Below are 21147 nucleotides of genomic sequence, written 5' to 3'. Positions count from 1 at the left end.
ACACAGTTGCATTTAAGTCCATTTGCAGCATCCTGTGTTCACATGACTGCATTTTACGAGTTTTGCCAAAAAGCGGCAGTTCTAGTTTTCAGCAAAACGGTGACCATAGCACACCACTGGTTCACTTAATGATCAAGGCTTTACAACCACTACAAAATAGTCATCAAAATCAGGTTGGTAGCGTTTTACCGCTGAATTATGATCGTAACTTTAGGACTACCTGCCCCCAACAAGGGATACGAACCAAGCTGGACTAATTAAACAGCAGTTCAAAGCCATCCAGCCATTCTATATGGAAAAACTTTGACCCCTTCTACTTTACGATTCTAGACCATGGAGATCAATAGTAATTCATCATCTCTAAATGTAGATGTATGTCAGTCTCTCTTCACATGACTCCATTCACTAGAAACAACCAAGAGACTTTTCATGTTAGCCAAAACACATGAGGCTCCTGAGCAGAAATGTCCTCAAGATGCAGATGATACTTAACAATATTATTAAAATAGAATCCCACTTCCCCAAATAAAATACTGGAAATATGCATGCTTCATTTCTACATATTTGGAAGGATGAAGAGAATGTGGTCTCAAAAATAAGCCAGAGTAGAGACTATGTACAAAAGGAGTTCAGGAAACAGTGTGCCATAAAGAGGGAAAGTGCCACAGAGGTGTCTGGCTTGTGAACATGGAGACATGTGACACTGGCTCCCAACACTTCTCAAATACATTTTTTGTTCCTCACAATAGGTCGCTGATTTCAAAATAATGGATGATAAGCAGTACCAATTTGCACACCTTGTAGCTATGTTTGGAATAATACGGACTTATGGGGGAAAATACCACTTTGAAGCTAGTACAGCTAATGATTAAAGTTGTTTCACTCATTCCTGGGAATGAGATTGGGGCAACATCAATTCATTTTGCGGAAAGACTGGTGTAGTCAGGACATGATGTTAAACTGCACTGTAAGCTACTTTTGATAGGTGTGTCAATCCTTGAGAACCACTTGTCTCAATTCCACAAACTATTCTCAACAAAACGCGCCTCCCTCTTTTAGCAGATCAGCCAGTTAGCTAATGCTATATAATATTATTTACTAATTTAAAATGCATTTTCTGGAGGATTTCCAGCAGCGGCCAAGATTAAGGTTATTATTAATCCAGATGAGTTTTTGTGTGTGTTTTTTTAAAAAATCCTATTAACAATACTAATATTACAGAGAAAAAACGTGCATCTATGAGGTGGCGGCTGCAAAATCAAGCCCTGCCCCAGGATTAAAGGATTACAATCCACAACCTCTTGTACGATGTAATCCTATTTACATAAGAAAGTAACTCAATCGAAGTAGCCGCTGTTGCCCCTTAGGACCATATCCAAAATATAGCTTCCCGTCCAATTTACGGAGGCAGCAACTCAAGTTTCTACAGCATGACAGACCGGCCGAGGGTCTCCGTGCGTGCATATCGGGTGGGGGACAGGACCTCCGGTTCTTCTGAAGCTGTTCAGTAAGAGCGGGCCACGGAGAAGGGCAGGGCAAGCGAGAAGCGTGGAAGACAACTCCACCACAACGTTTGGGGTTCATGGCCGACCCCCCCCCCACACACACACACATACACACACGGCAGCCGGAGCAGCAGTTTAACCGCCAATCTCGCGCGACGAAGAAGAACACAGTGTTCGCCCGTCAAGGCGCGCGCGAGACACGAGCCTCCCTGGGGCGGTTTCTGCTGAGGCGAGAAGCCACCTCCACACGCCGCGCGGGGAAGGGCTCTTGCTTTCGGTTCCCACATCCCTTCCGCGCCTGCGCAGGAAGCTAGGCGAGTCGGAATACAGTACAGCAGAACACGCCGAGCCAGCCCGAGGTCGGGCTCCACCCTGTCGGGAGAGGGCGGCTGGCCGGCGGGAGTGAGGACTTCCCGGAGGTTGGCGGGTTGTTTTCGCTTTTTTTTTTGCTTTTCTTTTCTTTTCTCCCCGTCAGGCGACGTTAGAACTGGCGGCAAGGGGAGCAAGCGAGTCCGCCGCTTTCGAGGATGGTCTTCGAATCGTTGGTGGTGGACGTTCTGAACCGGTTCCTGGGCGATTATGTGGTGAACCTGGATAGTTCCCAGCTCCAGCTTGGCATTTGGGGAGGTAAGCCAGAGGCCAGGCTGGCCCTGGCCGATTTAGCCGAGCTCGGCCTCGTGAGGCAGCAGCCCCCCCGAGCCCCCTTCTCTTCAGGAAGCGGTGGCCGGGGCTCCTCCCCTTCGCATGGCACGGCTGCTATAGCCTCCTGGTGCGCTTGCTCGCCCGTCCCGCCCGCGTGTTTTGTGGCGGTGAGGGAAGGCGAGTCCGGTCCTGCCCAAGAGACGAGGAGCCGGGACAAACTCTGTTGCTTCCTCGGCCAGCGAAGTCTCCCCTTCCCCCCCCCTCCCCCTCGGAGCCCCGCGGACGATCTCGCCGAATTGCTTTAGAGTTGTTTTTCTTCCTGCACTGCCAGGCCTTGTCACGTGTCATGCCTTGCCTTCTCACGTGTTTGCTCTTTTTGTTTTTGGAAGAGAATCTCCTTTAAGGGGAGACTAGAAGAGAAGTTAAGGCCTCTTGAAGGGTGCTCGAGAATAATTAGGCCGTTGTTGGGACAGCGACAAAAAGCAGTTGTGTTAAACGAGGTGTAAAAAAACAAGTGGTTTTTTTCCCCCGTGTACTATGCCTCGTTCTGTTTAGGTTAGTTTTTGGGTTGGTGTGGGAACTTAGTACTGCGTGAACTTGCTAATCATCACACTGCTTCGCTGATACTTATTTATTTAAACTTATTTATTCGAGCAATCTGACCTGGTTTGATGGGTTAGGGTTGGGGTTTTAATATGTTTTAATTCTGTTTTAAATTTGGGCATAATTATTTAATTGTTTTTTAACTTTTGTATTCCGTTTTTATATTTATTGCCCAGTACACCGCCCTGAGTCCTTCGGGAGAAGGGCGGTATAAAAATGTAATAAATAAATAAATAAATAAATTAGACAGGGGTAGGCAACCTTGGCTCTTTTATGACTCGTGGACTTCAATTCCCAGAATTCCTGAGCTATGCTGGCTCAGGAATTCTGGGAGTTGAAGTCCACGAGTCATAAAAGAGCCAAGGTTGCCTACCCCAGCATTAGCATGTTCATTTGTTTCTTAATTTTAGAAGGTGCCTAAGTCCCGAATGACTCTTGGTAACTTACATAATTAAAGAAAACAAAAAGATAAACTCTGCAACCTGAATAAATAGACATTCCCTTGCAGAAAGTCGAACAGTTAATCAAACTCAGGTCTTGGGAGTGGACCATGTTTTCCAAAGGCTTGTGGGTTTCTTGTAGAATGGGAGCCTTACAAATCTGTGGATTGCTTTTCCAGAGTGTAGGGACTGAGACAGAAAATCTTGCAGTGACAATTTTATTTTATTTTATTTGTCATTTAAGAATAATGATAGAAATCACTTATTTCTGTGTTATACCTAATACACATCCTCAAATTACAACAATTTGTTTAGTGACTTCAAAATTACAGCGGCACTGAAAAAAGTGACATAACTGTCTTTCACAGTTACGACCTTTGCAGCATCCCCATGGTTATGTGATCGAAATTCAGGTGTTTGGCAATTGGTTCATATTTATGATCTTTGCTGTGTCCCAGGGTCATGTGATCACCTTTTGTGACCACCTGACAAGCAAAGTCAATGGGTAAGCCAGATTCATTTAACAACCAGATTATTAACTTATCAACTACAGTGATTCACTTAACAGCTGTGGGAAGAAAACTCGTAAAATGGGGCAAAACTGACTTAACAAATGTCTCACTTAACAATAGAAATTTTGGGTGGAGTTGTGGTTGTAAGTTGCAGATTACCTGTATTTCCCTGCAATTTGTTTTCAATCAAAATTCAATCATTGAACTCCCATTTATTTATTTATTTATTTATTTGATTTGTATACCGCCCTTCTCCCCAAGGACTCAGGGCGGTGAACAGTGACATAAATATCAAAATGCACAAATACAAATAAATTAGTTACTGAGGTAGTAGATGTAGCAAGCTCTTTAAGAAATCAAATACCTAAGACTACTTTTTAACCCATGAAAATCTTCTCAAAAGTCAGGGGTCGTCTTATACGACAGGGCTGGCTGGAAAACCTGGAGCGGATCTCCCATTTAGTCTGCGCAGGGAAAGCGGGACCAGTTGGAGAAGAAGCTGCAGTCTGTGATTTTTTACAGGCTGGGGTCTGGGCGTCTTTTCTTCTAAAGTTGAAGAGCAGCTGTAGTATATCCCAACTTGAAAGGCAGGTGGGGAAGGCAGCAGCCAGAGCAGTGGCTTAGCTCTAAGGACACATTTGACTCAGGAACTGGGTTGGCTGGCTGGAAAACCTGGAGCGGATCTCCCATTTGGTCTTTTTTTAAAAAAATCCCATTTATATCCTGCCCTTCTCCGAAGACTCAGGGTGGCTTACAATTTAAAGCACAAATCAATGTGCTTAGCAATAGCCTTCATTCTGTGTATATGCCTGTTTATTAGGGCTGTCACCCCCCCCAAGCAGCATTATTACAAAGTCAGCTTATTGCCCCCAACAATCTGGGTCCTCATTTTACCTACCTTGGAAGTATGGAAAGCTGAGTCAACCTTGAGCCTGGTGGGATGCGAACCTGCACTAATTGCAGGCAGCTTGTGTTACTTAAGGCTCTGCGCAGAGAAAGCTTTAGAGTGAATTAGGAAAAGTGAAAAAGTGAATTAGGAAAATAGGGAATGGTTGCTGGAATCGGGCTACCACAAAGAAGAGGGAGTCAAGCTATTCTCCAAAGCACCTGAAAGCAGGACAAGAAGTAATGGATGGAAACTAATCAAGGAGAGAAGCAACCTAGAACTAAGGAGAAACTTCCTGACAGAACAATTAACCAGTGGAACAACCTGCCTCCAGAAGTGGTGAATGCTCCAACACTGGAAGTTCTTAAGAAGAGACTGGACAGCCATTTGTCTGAAATGGTATAGGGTTTCCTGCCTTAGCAGGGGGTTGGACTAGATGACCTCCAAGGTCCCCTCCAACTACTACTACTACTTCTTCTTCTTCTTCTTCTTCTTCTTTTTCTTATTATTATTATTATTATTATTATTATTATTATTATTATTATTATTATTATTATTATTATTATAGTTTAATCCACTTGCACTGTTTTATGTTTACATGTTTGATGACAAACAGCCTTATGTTTATAAGTGACAGTTTTCCTACTAAGCACCTGCATGTCATAAGCATTTGAATTAAAATTACCATATTAAAATCAAATCTGATGTTTTTTAATTTTTATTTGGTGTGCGTTGGAAGAGGGGTAGTCTTATACGGCGAGTATAGCCCAAACCCTATAATTTAACAGGAAATGTAGGGGGTCGTCTTATACGCCCAGTCGTCTTATACGCCGGAAAATACGGTACATACAACATGGAATATACCGTATTTTCCGGCGTATGAGACAACTGGGCGTATAAGACGACCCCCCAACTTTTGAGATGATTTTCAAGATTTTTCGTCTTATACGCCGGAAAATCAGCGAGCCCGGGAAGGCACGCCCTCCCCTCTCACTGTGGAGGAAGCAGGGCAGGCTGACGTCTGGCAAGAGCCCGCAGGACAGTCCTGCGCATGCGCGCACTCCCCGGCTGCTCCTTAGCAGCTGGGGAGTGCGCGTGTGTGCAGGACTGCCCTGCCGGCTCCCGCCCGAAGCTCTTCCCTCTTGAGGCAGCATCGCTCCCTGGCTCCTAAGGAGTCCTCGGGGATGCTGCCTCAAGAGGCAAGAGCGTCGGACGGGAGCCGGCAGGGAAGTCCTGCGTGCGCACGCGTGTGCAGGACTTCCCTGCCGGCTCCCGTCCGACGCTCTTCCCTCTTGAGGCAGCTGCTGCCTCAAGAGGGAAGAGCGTCGGACGGGAGCCGGCTCTTCCCTCTTGAGGCAACAGCTGCCTCAAGAGGGAAGAGCGTCGGACGGGAGCCGGCAGGGAAGTCCTGCGTGCGCGCGCGTGTGCAGGACTTCCCTGCCGGCTCCAGTCCGACGCTCTTCCCTCTTGAGGCAGCATCCCCGAGGACTCCTTAGGAGCCGGGGAGTGATGCTGCCTCAAGAGGGAAGAGCGTCGGGCGGGAGCCGGCAGGGCAGTCCTGCACACGCGCGCACTCCCCAGCTGCTAAGGAGCAGCTGGGGAGTGCGCGCGTGCGCAGGACTGCCCTGCCGGCTCCCGCCAGACGCCACCCGCTGATTTTCCGGCGTATAAGACGACTGGGCGTATAAGACGATCCCCCCAACTTTTGAGGTCATTTTCATGGGTTAAAAAGTCGTCTTATACGCCGGAAAATACGGTAGGTGTATAATTCTCTGAACATAATTCCTCATTTTGGAATATGAATACTTTGGAATTGGTGAATTGTTTGCATTGTTCAACAAATTTGGCCTTTGGTTAATACATGGATGAGTGAAATATTTTCTGATGGTAGGCCATTGATTTTATTAATTTTCCCTTTTGGTCCAAAATAATTAACAGAGGGAATAGGAAATGCATGCTATGACTAGAAATCGAAGTTATTGAAGTTCACTTTTAAATATTTCCATTCCTGGAAATGTTCCTTGGAAAACTAGACTAATTTAAGGATGACATGAGTACTTCCAAAGTAATCTTATTTGCTAATGTTGTAGATGTGCGATATGTATATTAAAATGTACCTTCTGGAATCTCAGAGTAGATAACCAAGTTTTCTCATTTAATATACTACATGGTTTCTTCTTTATCATTTAGTATTTCTCATATAATTTGTTCTAAATCAATAAGTACAAGTTTGAAAATAATCAAATTCTATAGCTGCACAGGTATGAATTGCAATTGGCCACTTTTAATATGTCAAAATCAAAATATTTATTTTGTGACTTGTAATTTAGCTAGATATCAGCTAGATTCCCAAACTGTGATTATAGCAAATATCATTTGTTAAAAGCTGGAAAATCAAAATATTTTATTTATTTATTTATTTATTTATTTATTTATTTATTTGTTTATTTGTTTGTTTGTTTGTTTTTATAAACCGCCCTTCTCCCGAGGGACTCGGGGCAGTGTACAGAGTAAGGTAGGTATACAGATTGAACAATAGTGAAAAAACAATAGTAAAAACAAACTGGGACCCCAATTAGAGCTATCAGGCCAGGCCGGACTGCTGGAACAGGTAAGTTTTTAAGTCGCGCCGGAAGGTGCAGAGGTCGGGGGCCATCCGGATTTCGGTTGGCAAGCAGTTCCAGAGGGCTGGCGCACCCACTGAGAATGCCCTCCCCCTGGGGGCCACCAGCCGACATTCCTTGAGCGGTGGCACCCTGAGGAGGCCCTCTCTGTGGGAGCGCACAGGACGGTGGGGTGCTGACATTGGCAGAAGGTGCTCCCGTAGGTAGTCCGGACCCATGCCATGTAGGGCTTTGTATGTCATTGTTAGCACCTTGAACTTCACACGGAAGGCAGCCAGAAGCCAGTGCAGCGCACGGAGGAGAGGTGTGATATGGGAGTATCGGGAGGCTCCCAAGAGTGTCCGTGCCGCTGCACTTTGCACCAGTTGAAGCTTCCGAGTGGATCTCAAGGGCAGCCCCATGTAGAGAGCGTTACAGTAGTCTAGGCGAGAGGTCACAAGGGCATGGGTGACTGTACGTAAGGCATCCAGGTCCAGATAAGGCCGTAGTTGGCGAACTAGTCGAACCCGGGAGAAGGCCCCCTTGGTCACAGCTCCTATGTGATCTTCCAGGGAGAGCTGCGAGTCTAGGAGGACACCCAGGTTGCGGGCCCTATCAACAGGGGGTAGTAACTTGTCCCCGATGTTAAGGGATGGGATGTTCTGAGTATCCTGGCTTGCCGGTACGTACAGCCATTCAGTCTTGTCCGGGTTCAGTTGAAGCCTGTTCCTCCCCATCCATTCCCGGACCGCTTTCAGGCAGCGGGACATCACGTCGAGGGCATCACTGATGTTGTTTGGAGTTGAGATGAAAAGCTGGGTGTCATCAGCATACTGATGGTACCCTACTCCAAAGCTGCGAATGATCTCACCCAGCGGTTTCATGTAGATGTTGAACAGGAGAGGCGAGAGGACCGACCCCTGAGGGACTCCGCAAGCGAGAGGCCTCGGGGTCGACCTCTGTCCCCCTGCCAGCACCGACTGCGAGCGACCCTGGAGAAAGGAGGAGAACCAACGCAGAACCGTGCCTCCCACTCCCAGTCCCCTGAGGCGTCGCAGCAAGATACCATGGTCGATGGTATCGAAAGCCACCGAGAGGTCTAATAAGACTAGGACAGAGGAATGGCCCCTGTCCCGGGCTCTCCAGAGATCATTCATCAGAGCGACCAATGCCGTCTCCATGCTGTAGCCCGGCCTGAAGCCCGATTGGTACGGGTCTAGATAAACCACTTCATCCAGGATCTGAGGAAGTTGGTGCGCCACCACGCTCTCAACAACCTTCGCAAGGAAGCGAAGATTGGAGACTGGACGAAAGTTATTCAAAGAGGATGGGTCTGTTGTGACTCAGGGCCAGCCTGTGGTTTCGGCAGCCGGCTCAGATGTGTCGGATGACTCAGATGAGGGAGAGGAGGACCGTGTGGGAGACGAACCGGTTGATGATGGCGTGGAGGCTTGGCAGAGTTCCCAGCCGGGGCCCTCTTCTCAGCTGCGTGAGCCCGATAGTGCGGAAGATGATGACCCACAGCTGGCCCTGTTCAAGGACGCCCGACGCAGGAGGCAGTCGAGCAGGAACAAACAAAGAAAGAATATGGGACTCCTCGGGAGGAGGCACAGGGAGACCACGCCCTGAGCTCTCTATAAAAGGAGTGTTTGGGGAGGGGCTGGTTGCTGAAAGCAACTTTTCCGCTTGAGAAGACAAGCTCTAGTGTTTTTGTTAACTGCGTAATTAAATCTTGGCAGATGCCTTTTAGCCTTGGACGCTCTCCAGTCTCTTCTTTCTGAATAGGGGTTTGCCTTACTCAAGGCCAGAAGAGGGCTGGTTCAGAACAGTTTGCTTTCAGCCCCCCACCCCTTATTACTACGATGGAGCAGCTTCTTGCCGAGAATGCCCAGCTCACCCAGCAACTCACTTTGCTGGCAGCTCAGGTGGCACAACTGCAAGCTCAGGTACATGCTGCACCCCCACCCAGGAGGAAATGTCAGATAGCTATGCCGGATAAATTTGCTGGTAAACCAGAACTGTTTCCTGCCTTCCTGGGACAATGCCAGCTTTATATCAGCGTGAGAGCAGCTGATTTCCCCACTGACCGAGATAAGGTGGGATTCATGTTGAGCCTTCTGTCGGGAGATGCAGCTCGTTGGGGCACGCCTCTGTTGGCACAGCCTAGCCCTTTGTTGGATAACTTTGGGGGGTTTTGTGACCATATGCGCCTCATGTACGAGGACCCGATTAAGGCGCAGACTGCCACCCGACGCCTGAAAGCTTTGAGGCAGGGTCAGCGCCCTCTACAGGCCTATATCAGCGATTTCCGGCTGCTTAGCCAGGATTCCGCCTGGAATGAGGCTGCGCTCGTGGATGCCTTTCAGGATGGCTTGTCAGAGGAGATGTTGGATGAGCTGGCCCGCGTGGACATTCCCTCAGACCTGAATGGGCTGATCCATCTTTGTCTGCGGATCGATGCCCGGCTGCAGCAGCGTAAGAGTCGCCGTGCCACCCCACAGACCCCTGCCGCCCCTGTTGTGCGTGAGCCCCCAGTCCAGAGGGAGGAGCCAATGGAGCTGGGTGCCGCCAGGTCCCGTCTATCGGTGACGGAAATGGACAGACGACGATCGGAGGGGTTGTGTTTTTACTGTGGGGACCCTGGACATTTGGCTGCTTCTTGCCCGAAGAAGCGTCAGCGGGCGTCAGTGACCAAGCCTGCCCCGAGAAAGTCCCCTGCTTTGCTATCGGGAAACGGCCCGAGCCCGATCTAGACGGTGTGAAAGATCGGGCGACCCACAACGACCACGCCGAGCGACGCCGTTCCGACGGTGCCTGTGAACCTCCACGGCATTTGATTCTGGAGGCACGACTGATCCTTCCTGGCAAGCCAGAGGGGATTCCGGTCCATGCCTTAATTGACTCTGGGGCTACCACTAACTTTATGGATTCGGCCTTTGTGGCCAAATGGGCTGTTCCCCAGTGTCCAGTGGATCCGCCCATGCTTGTGGAGACCATCGATGGTCGAGTGCTCCTGTCCGGGCCTATTACGGCCGCCACGCAACCCGTGTGTATGGCCATCAGTACCCATGTGGAGGCCATTCAGTTTTACGTCACTTCGGATCTGCACTTCCCCGTGGTCTTGGGACTGGCGTGGCTCCGGGCGCATGATCCACAGATCTATTGGTCTCAGAACTTGGTCACCTTCCCAAGTTTGCAGTGCGTGGACCACACCCGCCATATCTGTGCCGGCCAGGTGGAGGGTTCCTCAGGGGTTTCCTTGCCTCCCGAACTGTCCGACTTTGCTGATGTGTTCAGCGAGTCAGAGGCGGACCAATTACCCCCGCACAGGCCCTATGACTGTTCCATTGATCTAGTCCCTGATGCGCCTCTCCCAGTGGGGCGTTTGTACTCCATGTCGGAGCCCGAGTTGGCTGCATTGCGGGACTTCCTGACAAAGAATTTGGCTCGTGGTTTCATCCGGCCCTCGTCCTCGCCAGTGTCTGCGCCCGTGCTCTTCGTCAAAAAGAAGTCGGGCGAGTTACGGCTTTGCTGTGACTACCAGAAACTCAACGCCATCACGGTGCGTAACCGCTACCCGCTGCCCCTCATCCCCGAGCTCTTGGACCGACTCCGGGAGGCTAAGATCTTCACGAAACTGGACCTGCGTGGAGCTTACAACCTCGTCAGGGTTCGGCCGGGTGATGAGTGGAAGACGGCGTTTGGTACTCGCTATGGACATTTCGAGTACACGGTGATGCCGTTTGGCCTGACCAACGCCCCCGCTGTGTTTCAGCATTTTATGAACGATATCTTTCGGGATCTGTTGGACCAGTTTGTCGTGATTTACCTGGACGACATCCTGATTTACTCCCCGTCGCGTGAAGCGCATCATCAGCATCTCCGTCAGGTCCTGCAGCGCCTCCGGGAACATCGGCTGTTTGCCAAGTTGGAGAAGTGCCAGTTCTACCAGGTGACCATCGATTTCCTGGGTCACCGCATTTCTCCTGAGGGCATCGCCATGGAGCCGAGTAAAGTAGAGTCGTTGCAGAGTTGGCAACCCCCGCGTCGCGTGAAGGACGTTCAGCGACTCCTTGGATTTGCCAACTACTATCGGACATTCATCCCTGGCTTTGCTGCCTTGACAGCCCCCCTCACCCGGCTCCTGCAGAAGAAGACTCGGTTCCAGTGGAACGCCCCCGAACAACAGGCGTTCCAGGCTTTGAAGGACGCCTTCATGAAGGAGCCCATCTTGAAACATCCCGACCCGCAACGGCCGTTTGTCGTGGAGGCGGACACCTCCGACATTGCCATTGGGGCCGTGTTACTCCAGGCAACGACGCCCAGCGGTACCCTTTTCCCTTGCGCGTATCACTCTCGGAAATTGAACCCCTCGGAGCGCAACTATACCATCTGGGAGAAGGAGCTGCTGGCCATCAAGGCGGCGTTCGAGGCTTGGAGGCATCATCTGGAGGGGGCGCGGCATCAGATCGAGGTCCGGACGGACCACAAGAATCTGGAAAGCCTGCAGACCGCTCGGAATTTGAATCAACGCCAGATCCGGTGGTCCCTCTTCTTTGCGAGGTTTGACTTCCGGGTGCGGTACATACCAAGCGGGCACAACCAGAGAGCGGATGCTCTGTCCAGAAAGCCCGAATACACCCGAGCGGAAGACAAGCTTCCGCCCAGGACAGTGATCCCCGTCGAGTCTTTTGCTGCGGTGCGGGAGCCGGTGGATATACGGGCTCGGATCCGGGAGGCGCAGCAGCAGGAGGCGTGGGTGGCTCAGCGGAAGGAAGAGGTGGGGCCAGATTCGCCTTGGTCGGTCGCGGATGGACTCCTGTATTATCGTGACCGGCTCTATGTTCCAGGAGGGCCACTCAGGGGACTCGTCCTCAGCCAGTGTCATGATAACCCGGCTGCGGGGCATTTTGGCCTGTTCAAGACTCTGAACCTGGTCTCCCGTACCTTCTGGTGGCCCCGAGTCCGACACGATGTCCAGTCTTATGTCACCTCCTGCATTCCTTGCAGGCAGGCCAAGTCAGCGACAGGGGCCCCGCCTGGTTTACTGCAGCCCTTGCCAACACCCAAGAGACCCTGGGGGGCTGTGTCCATGGACTTTCTGACGGATCTACCCCCATCCTCCGGCTTCACGACAGTGTTTGTGGTGGTGGACATGTTGACCAAGATGGCGCACTTCATCCCCTGTCGCGGCTTACCGTCAGCTCGCGCCACTAGTCGCATGTTCATCCAACAGGTGTTCCGGCTGCATGGCCTTCCCGATAGAGTCGTCTCCGATAGGGGGGCCCAGTTTACAGCCCGCTTCTGGCAGGAGTTGATGCGGGCGTTGGACATTAAGGTTTGCCTCTCGTCCGCGCATCATCCTCAGACCGACGGGGGTACCGAGAAGGTCATCGGCATCTTAGAGCAGTATCTGCGCTGCTACGTTAACCTGCAGCAGGACAATTGGGTGGACTATTTGGCCATAGCCGAGTTTGCCTTTAACAACTCGCAGCACACCTCCACGCAGATGACACCGTTCTTGGCCAACGTGGGTTATCACCCCCGGTTTTTCCCCCTTTCTCCCGTGGACTCATCGGAGCCGGCAGCGAACGAATTTATGGCGGAGTTACAGGCGATCCATCGGTTGGTGCGACGGCAACTGGAGAAGGCCAAGGCCGACTACAAGAGGTTCGCCGATCGGTCGAGAAGGGATACGCCTCCACTATCGGTGGGGGATCGGGTCTGGCTGTCCACCAGGAACCTACCATCCACTCGGCCGGCGAGGAAGCTGGACCACCGTTACCTTGGACCGTTCCCAGTCGAGGCCGTCATCAATCCGGTCGCCTATCGTTTAACTCTGCCACGTTCCCTGCGCGTGCACCCCGTCTTCCATCGGTCCTTGTTGGTCCCCGAACAACCGGCCTGTCCACTTCGCCAAGCGGAACCTCCCCCATCAGGAACTCGTGATGGAGGCAGCACCCCCGAGTACGAGGTCGCCAGCATCCGGGATTCCCGCTGGCTGAAAGGTCGCTTCCAGTACCTGATCGAGTGGAAAGGGTACGGGCCGGAGGACTTCACATGGGAAGACGCGACCGCCGTTCATGCCCCTGCGTTGGTGACTGCGTTTCACGAACAGTTCCCATCCCGACCGCATCTGGATCGGCAGACCCGGGGGAAGGGCCCTGCGGTGCGGGATAGTGTTGTGACTCAGGGCCAGCCTGTGGTTTCGGCAGCCGGCTCAGATGTGTCGGATGACTCAGATGAGGGGGAGGAGGACCGTGTGGGAGACGAACCGGTTGATGATGGCGTGGAGGCTTGGCAGAGTTCCCAGCCGGGGCCCTCTTCTCAGCTGCGTGAGCCCGATAGTGCGGAAGATGATGACCCACAGCTGGCCCTGTTCAAGGACGCCCGACGCAGGAGGCAGTCGAGCAGGAACAAACAAAGAAAGAATGTGGGACTCCTCGGGAGGAGGCACAGGGAGACCACGCCCTGAGCTCTCTATAAAAGGAGTGTTTGGGGAGGGGCTGGTTGCTGAAAGCAACTTTTCCGCTTGAGAAGACAAGCTCTAGTGTTTTTGTTAACTGCGTAATTAAATCTTGGCAGATGCCTTTTAGCCTTGGACGCTCTCCAGTCTCTTCTTTCTGAATAGGGGTTTGCCTTACTCAAGGCCAGAAGAGGGCTGGTTCAGAACAGGGTCCAAGGTGGGCTTCTTGAGGAGAGGTCTCACCACCGCCTCCTTCAAGGCGGTGGGGAAGTGACCCTCACTCAGAGAAGCAGAGATGACCGCCAGGAACCAGCCTCGTGTCCCCTCTCGAGCTGCATAAGCCAGCCAGGAAGGGCACGGGTCCAGTAAGCATGTGGAGGAGCTCAACCTCCTCATAATCCTGTCCACTTCCTTAGGAGTCACAGGATCAAATTCCTCCCAGATGACGTCGACAAGACTGTCCATGTCTTGTTCTTCCAGCTCAGCCCAGTTGGAGTCCAGGCCGGTTCGAATCCGAGCAATTTTATCCAGCAGATATTGACCAAATTCCTCGGCTCGACCCTGCAAGGGTTCCTCCCTCACCTCTTGGTTCAGTAGGGAGCGAGTCACCCTGAACAAGGCAGCCGGGCGATTATCTGCGGACGCGATGAGGGTGGAAAAGTAGTTGGATTTTGCCACCCTTATCGCAGCGAGATAAGACCTGGTGAGGATTCTTAATCGCAATCGGTCGGATTCGGATCGACTGGATCTCCAACGGCTCTCTAGGCCCCGTCTCCGACGCTTCATCTCCCGGAGCTCCGCGGTGAACCATGGGGCTCGCTGGGATCTGCGCCGGGTCAGAGGCCGCAAGGGTACAACTCGGTCCAGAGCCTCCGTGGCTGCCTTTTCCCAGGCTTCCACTAAGGCATCCGCCGAGCTGTGAGCAGGGAGTGCATGTGTGTCCCCAAGCGCTGCCTGGAACATATCAGGGTCCATTAGGCGCCTAGGGTGGTACCATCTGGCTGGCACCGTGCACCCACGGTGGGGGGTGGCAAAGGGGAAGTCTAGCCGCAGGAGGTGGTGATCGGTCCATGACGGGCGTAACAGTCGTGGCACCCCCACCGATATCATCACGCCACCGTCCAGACAAGAACACCAAGTCTGGGGTGTGGCCTCTCTCATGAGTCGGTCCAGAAATTATTTGCGACAGGTCCATGGCCGCCATGGAAGCCATGAACTCCCGAGCCAGTTCGGACGATCCTCCCAGGGATGGTAGGTTAAAGTCGCCCACGACCATGAGTTTTGGGAATTCAACCACCAACCCTGAGAGGACATCGAGTAGCTCGGGCAGGGCCGCCGCTGCACGATTAGGTGGTAGGTACGCCAGCAGCAGGCCCAACTGCGCCCCCGGGCCGTATCTCAGTAGGAGAGACTCACACCCGACCATCTGAGGGACGGTGGTCTCTCGCAGGCTAAGGGATTCCCTGATGATAACTGCCACTCCCCCGCCCCTCCCATGGGTCCGAGGCTGGTGCAGCACCTGGAAACCTGGCGGGCAGAGGTCAACCAGAGGGACACCACCTTCTGGGCCCAGCCAGGTTTCCGTGATGCAAGCCAGGTCCGCATGCTCGCTCTCCACTAGGTCACGAACGAGGTGAGCTTTGTTAGCTACGGACCTGGCATTCAGGTAGACCAGCCTTAGCATAGGAGGCTGCACACCTTCGCTCCCGGGTCCTCCGGGGAAGTACAGAGGGTCGGAGCGTCTCACCGCTTGTACAGAGCGGAGATGACACTCCCGGTGACGATACGGCCCTCTGTTTGTGCACCTTCTGCCGTTCCCCACCATCCTGGGAATGGGCTGTTTGTCAGAACGCCACTGGGTATTATCGGCGACTGGTCCTCGTTTTACACCGTCGCGAATGGTCGTAGGCCTGGCCTGCGTTATGGTGCCTGGAAGGCGTGCCTTTCCCGAGCAACCATAGTCTTCTCCCACCCCCTCCCTAACCCCACAAAAAACTTAACTAAGAACTTAATCAGGGGCCTCTTGTTGGGCTTATGCTGGAGGCCCCTGACCCTGCCCGGCCATCTCTCAGAGGCCCAGTGGTCGGGCCCGTCATCGAGATTGGATGTAGTGCAGGCGGGTCGCACCCAGGAGAGGGGGGAACCCCTGAGGGCGTGCAGTACTGTGCTGGAGTATTGAAGGAGCATAGTCACAAGGGGTTCCGGGAAGGCAGTCCCCTGGATGGTGAATTTGCAGGAGGGTCGAGTCGGGTAGGTGGGTTTCTGGACCGTCACCCTGCCACTGCCACTTGGCCGGGCGAACCCCAGAAGCAGGCCACTCCTCATCCTCTCACGATGGGTTGTGACTCTGCTTCCGGAGGTGGTCCAGAACGTACTCTGGGTGAAGCATACCCCATAGAGCTCCCACCTCTATGGGGTTGCAGGTGTAAGGCCAAGCCACTCTGCCACCGTGGCTTGCACCCAGGCCCGTCATGTCCTGTGGGGAGAGAGTGGGCAAGGATGGTTGAGAGTGGGCAGAAGGCAAGGTGGAGGGATTCATTAACTGGCGTCGGCTTTGGTGGTTCGGCCGCCCAAACAGTTTCCTCCCTGATCCTCTGGGCGTTGTTCCCGGCCGCAGCTCCATAGGTCCCTATTGGTTGGGGACCGTCCGGAGCGTGGCCTCCCAGAGGTATGGGAGTCCCTGGTGTCATGTCGCTGCTGTTGCCGTCTCCGTTCAAGGTGCCTCGAAGAAGGTGGCTCAGGGTGTGGGCCGTAGATGCCTCGCCGCCGCTGCCGCCGCTGTCAAAGGCCCCTGGGCAAAAACGGTCGACCGGGGCCCGGAGAGGCTGTCGCCGCCGCCCTCGCCTAACTTAGTTCTCACTTTTTGTAAGAATGTTAAAGGATTTATGCTGTGGGTCGGTAGTTGAACTAAAAGGCTTCCAAGATCTCTTCCAGCCTTATTATTCTACAATTATTTTATGTGTTAGGTTTCTTTCCTTTCTTATGATAAATACTGTCAGTAAAGTAAAGGTACTTTACAGAGCAATTCCCAATGTCTTCCTGAGTGGCCCATGTGAACCAAATTGAGCTCATTTGTGAGTTTCCTATTCTGAGAACCTATTCTGCCTTACATATGTCCCTTTGACAACCTGGTATTAAAGTACTCCTCAACGTAAGACGACAATTGATCCAAAATTTCTGTTGCTAAGTGAGACACTTGTTAAGTGAGTTTTGCCCCATTTTATGACTTTCCTTGCTACAGTTGTTGTGAATCACTACAGTCATATCAACAACCTAAGATATGCAGATGATACCAGTGTAATGGCAGAAAGTGAAGAGGAACTAAAGAGCCCCTTGTTGCGGGTGAAGAAGGAGAGTGCAAAAGTTGGGTTGAAAATTAACATTAAGAAAACCAAGATCATGGCATCCGGCCCTCTCAATTCCTGGCAAATAGATGGGGAAGAAATGGAGGTAGTGACAGATTTTATTTTCCTGGGCTCCAAGATCACTGCAGATGGGGACTGCAGCCAAGAAATTAAAAGACACTCCTGGGGAAGAAAGCCATGGCAAATCTAGACAGTACACTAAAAAGCAGAGACATCACCCTGCCAACAAAAGTGTATAGTCAAGGCTATGGTCTTCCCAGTTGCAATGTATGGCTGTGAAAGTTGGATCATAAGAAAGGCTGAGCGCCAAAGAATTGAGGCCTTTGAATTATGGTGCTGGAGAAGACTCCTGCGAGTCCCTTGGTCTGTAAGGCGATCAAACCGGTCAGTCCTAGAGGAGATCAACCCTGACTGCTGTTTAGAAGGTCAGATCCTGAAGTTGAAACTCAATTGGCCACCTAATGAGAAGGAAGGACTCACTGGAGAAGAGCCTAATGCTGGGAAAGATTGAGGGCAAGAGAAGAAGGAGAGAGAATGAGGTGGCTGGATGGAGTCACTGAAGCAGTAGAAATGAGCTTAAATGGACTCCAGAAGATGGTAGAGGACAGGAAGGCCTGGAGGAACATTGTCCATGGGGTCGCGATGGGTTGGACACAACTTTGCAACTAACAACACAACAACAATAACAGTTGTTAAGTTAGTAACACAGTTAAGTGAATCTGGCTTCCCCATTGACTTCTTGTCAGAAGGTTATAAAAGGTGTTCACAGTACACCGGGACATTGCAATAGTCATAAATATGAGTTAGTTGCCAAGCATCTGAATTTTGATCATATGACCATGGGGATGCTATAACAATTGTAAGTGTGAAAAACGGTCATAAGTCAATGCCATTGTAATTTCAAATGGTCACTAAATGAACTGTTGTAAGTCAAGGACTATCTGTATGGAAAACATTTTTTTCAGGTTGGTTGAGAGGATGAGGGGAATTTAAATTTGCTGTGGGGAAGATAATAAAATATTCTATAGTACTTGGAATGCTCTGTAAGGCCATAATATTTATGTATATTAAATCTTTTAAAAACAGCTTGGTATTTTTTTTCTTTCTGTATGTTATAGACAACTTATTTAGCTCCTGATATTAGTGACTTTAGAATATATGAAATGCATCTTCTACCTGTTCTTAGAGAGTGTATATATTTTTTGCAAACTAATACTGACTTAATAAATATTTCAAAGAGCATCATAGTTAAACAGAACCCAGAGAGCAAACTACCATTTCTATTGTAAATAGTTCTATAAATAGTAAGAGAATAGAAAAAAAAGAGAGTACTAGAGAAGCATACCTAATACTAATGGAGTTATTTGTGGTTAGGGATATACTGTACTGTAGATGGTGCTTAAATTTAGAATGGTCGAAATACCAGTAAGAGAATCCATGCAACTATAAATCCAAAAGCATTACATGTTAATCATTGGTTAGGGAATCTGCTCAAATGATACAGCACTTGGGGTTTGAAAGATAGTAGTAATTTTGTCTGTTTTCTAACATTTTACCCTTTTCTCCTATGTATGTGTGGGACAGATAATGAAATTCAGTGATAGAGTCTGTACTTTTATTCATAAAAGACCTAAATTCTAAACGTGACATTTTCAAGTAGATGTTTAGTAAGTACAAAAGTTGGTTCAAGATCTAGCTCAGAAACTAAGAGTTGGCTTCATCCCACATGACTGGTCACTGTGCCCCTTCACTACAATAATTTTCATGCAATGTGTGGCACCAACAACTGTCTCCTTTCTTTAAAATAAGGAGACTTGTTCCACCATTGTTTGCTTTTCATCTGTCAACATTGACTATTTACAGTATGGAGGAACAAGGTGTCCAATATAAGGAGAAGGAAAAAGTCTGTTTTGTGGGTCAGGATAAGGAAGAAGGTGTGGTGACTTGTCTTCTGGAGAGAAGGGGGACTTCTAGAGGTGGGATTAGGAGGAAAATATTGCCAATGGAAAGTAAACTTATCTTACAGCTCCAGAGCATGCATTGTTAACAGCATCTGCTTTGGACTTCCATTTGGTTAAAAAAGGGGCCTTTGTCATGGGAAGAGCTAGGATGCTGGCCTCAACTAAATAAATTCTGGTTACGAGAATCAGTTAGATTACAGATTTTTTCAAACTCTACTGAGTTACTGAAAACAATATAGTTTAATCCATCGCTATAAATTTCAGCAACATAACTTGATTATGCAATTGAATTTTGCATCATATGTTTTTATTATCTTTATTTTAATACTTGCCCACACTTACTTCAATTTTTCCATCACCTAATATTAGTTGAGCCCTTGTTTTCTGGATTATAGTGGTTGATACAACTGAATGTTCTACTGATGTTTTATTGTTAGCAAAGAATTTTTCTCAAGAATTTTACTTGGTCTTGTTCATGTAGCCTTCAAGAGGACCTTGTAACTCTTTCTGTGAATGTTTATTCCATTGTTCATATTTTCTTTCATTTTTATTGTAAGTGGTTTTCATGTGAAAGAAAGTAGCCAGCAAAGTAGTTTCATATAATATTATGAGGATACACTACAAATGGCACATAATATTATACTAAGTGGATCAGAAAAAGTGTTAAACTTTAGTAGAAAATAATTAGTGATAATTTAGTTAGTCAATGCAATAAAAAGCACACTAGTTTTTCTGGTATGTATCTCTGCTCTTGCTATTACTTGCCAGATCACTAAGTGCCCAGTCTAAAATTATTCTCCAGGTTTTATGTAAAGATCAACACTTTTGTATTAATTTTTCTTTTTTTTATATCCACTTAACACTATATAGATAAGAGAACTATATAATTTCTGCTTCCTGCACTTATTACAAATGTGACATCAGCCAAGGTGACTTGTCCTGACATCTGTGAGTGCAACATGAAACCAGCTTAACAGCTAGCTGAAGCTAATTTAAGTCTGCACTTCATCCTAAAACTTAAGAGTTACAGATGTTGTGATTCTAATAATGTGCCATCTTTTATCTCTTGCGGCTCAGCTAGATAAAGAATTCAAAGTATTTCTCATTCTCTTTTAGTTGACTTTACTGTCTACACAGGCTTTGGATATTTTTACAGTTAATGATTTTTGTGTGTGTATGTGTGGTTATCCAGAAGTATATGTTGAAAGCTTTGACATGGACAATTCTCTTTTCAGAGGTGTAGTTCATTGCCTGAGAACTGTGCATGGCCTTTGAAAAGTGCCAGTATAGTGTTCCATGGAGCCTGCAGCTCCACTCATCTGCCCATTAGTGAGCTGCTAGAACACTGTATGTCTGAGATGCCCTTTCATAAGAAGGGAAGCAAAAGGCCATCATCCTACTGAAAATTGCTGTGGCTAGCCAGTATAAAACTAATTTTCTTCCTTTTTATTTATTTATTTATTTTAATTCCATTTATATCCCGCCCTTCTTTTGCTAGAAGAAAATGAAAAGCTCTTAGATTTTCTTTTCCTCTTGATGAAGAAACTTAAAATCATTCTGTTTGGGGAGCACGGAGGTGTGGCAGTGTATATAAAATATCTGTCCACATTTAAATGTACACACACACACACACACACACACACACACACACACACATATGGAAAATGGTTGTATGTATTTGTATATGTTTGTGTGTATGTATGTACCGTATATACTTGAGTATAAGCCGACTCGAGTATAAGCCGAGACCCCCAATTTCACCCCCCAAAACTGGAAAAAGTTATTGACTCGAGTATAAGCCGATCCGCCGTTCTGCAAGCCTCTGCCGCCAGCAGAGGCTCGATCCGCCATTTTGCAAGCCTGAATACACAGGAATACCCTGTGTGGCCGCGGCTCGTCGGCAGGTCTCCGTTCCTCCTGCCGACCTTTGGGGAGGTTTGGGCGCCTCCCCAAACCTCCCCAAACGTCGGCAGGTCTCCGTTCCTCCTGCCGACCTTTGGGGAGGTTTGGGCGCCTCCCCAAACCTCCCCAGGTCTCCGTTCCTCCTGCCGACCTTTGGGGAGGTTTGGGCGCCTCCCCAAACCTCGGCAGGTCTCCGTTCCTCCTGCCGACCTTTGGGGAGGTTTGGGCGCCTCCCCAAACCTCGGCAGGTCTCCGTTCCTCC

The 21147-nt window shown here is 49.6% G+C and overlaps 1 protein-coding gene across 3 annotated transcripts in view; it reads left to right on the top strand.

The window, feature by feature from the left end:
- The first annotated feature begins 1500 nt into the window (after positions 1 to 1500).
- VPS13A (vacuolar protein sorting 13 homolog A) overlaps positions 1501 to 21147 on the top strand; it is a 124477-nt gene continuing 104830 nt past the window's right edge. For 2 of the 3 annotated variants that reach the window (XR_014025307.1, XM_081319365.1), the window contains exon 1: positions 1501 to 2132. Coding sequence is in view for 2 of the 3 variants with exons in the window: in XM_081319365.1 (XP_081175491.1) it covers positions 2033 to 2132 (100 nt within the window). In the remaining variant the exon portion in view is untranslated. The remainder of the gene's footprint in view (positions 2133 to 21147) is intronic. The other variant, XM_081319364.1, reaches the window with a different exon arrangement.

The sequence above is a fragment of the Vipera berus genome (genome assembly GCF_964194415.1).
Source record: "Vipera berus genome assembly, chromosome: 2".
Taxonomy (NCBI): domain Eukaryota; kingdom Metazoa; phylum Chordata; class Lepidosauria; order Squamata; family Viperidae; genus Vipera; species Vipera berus.
Note: the sequence above shows the minus strand (reverse complement) of the source record. Positions and strands in the feature narration are given on the sequence as shown.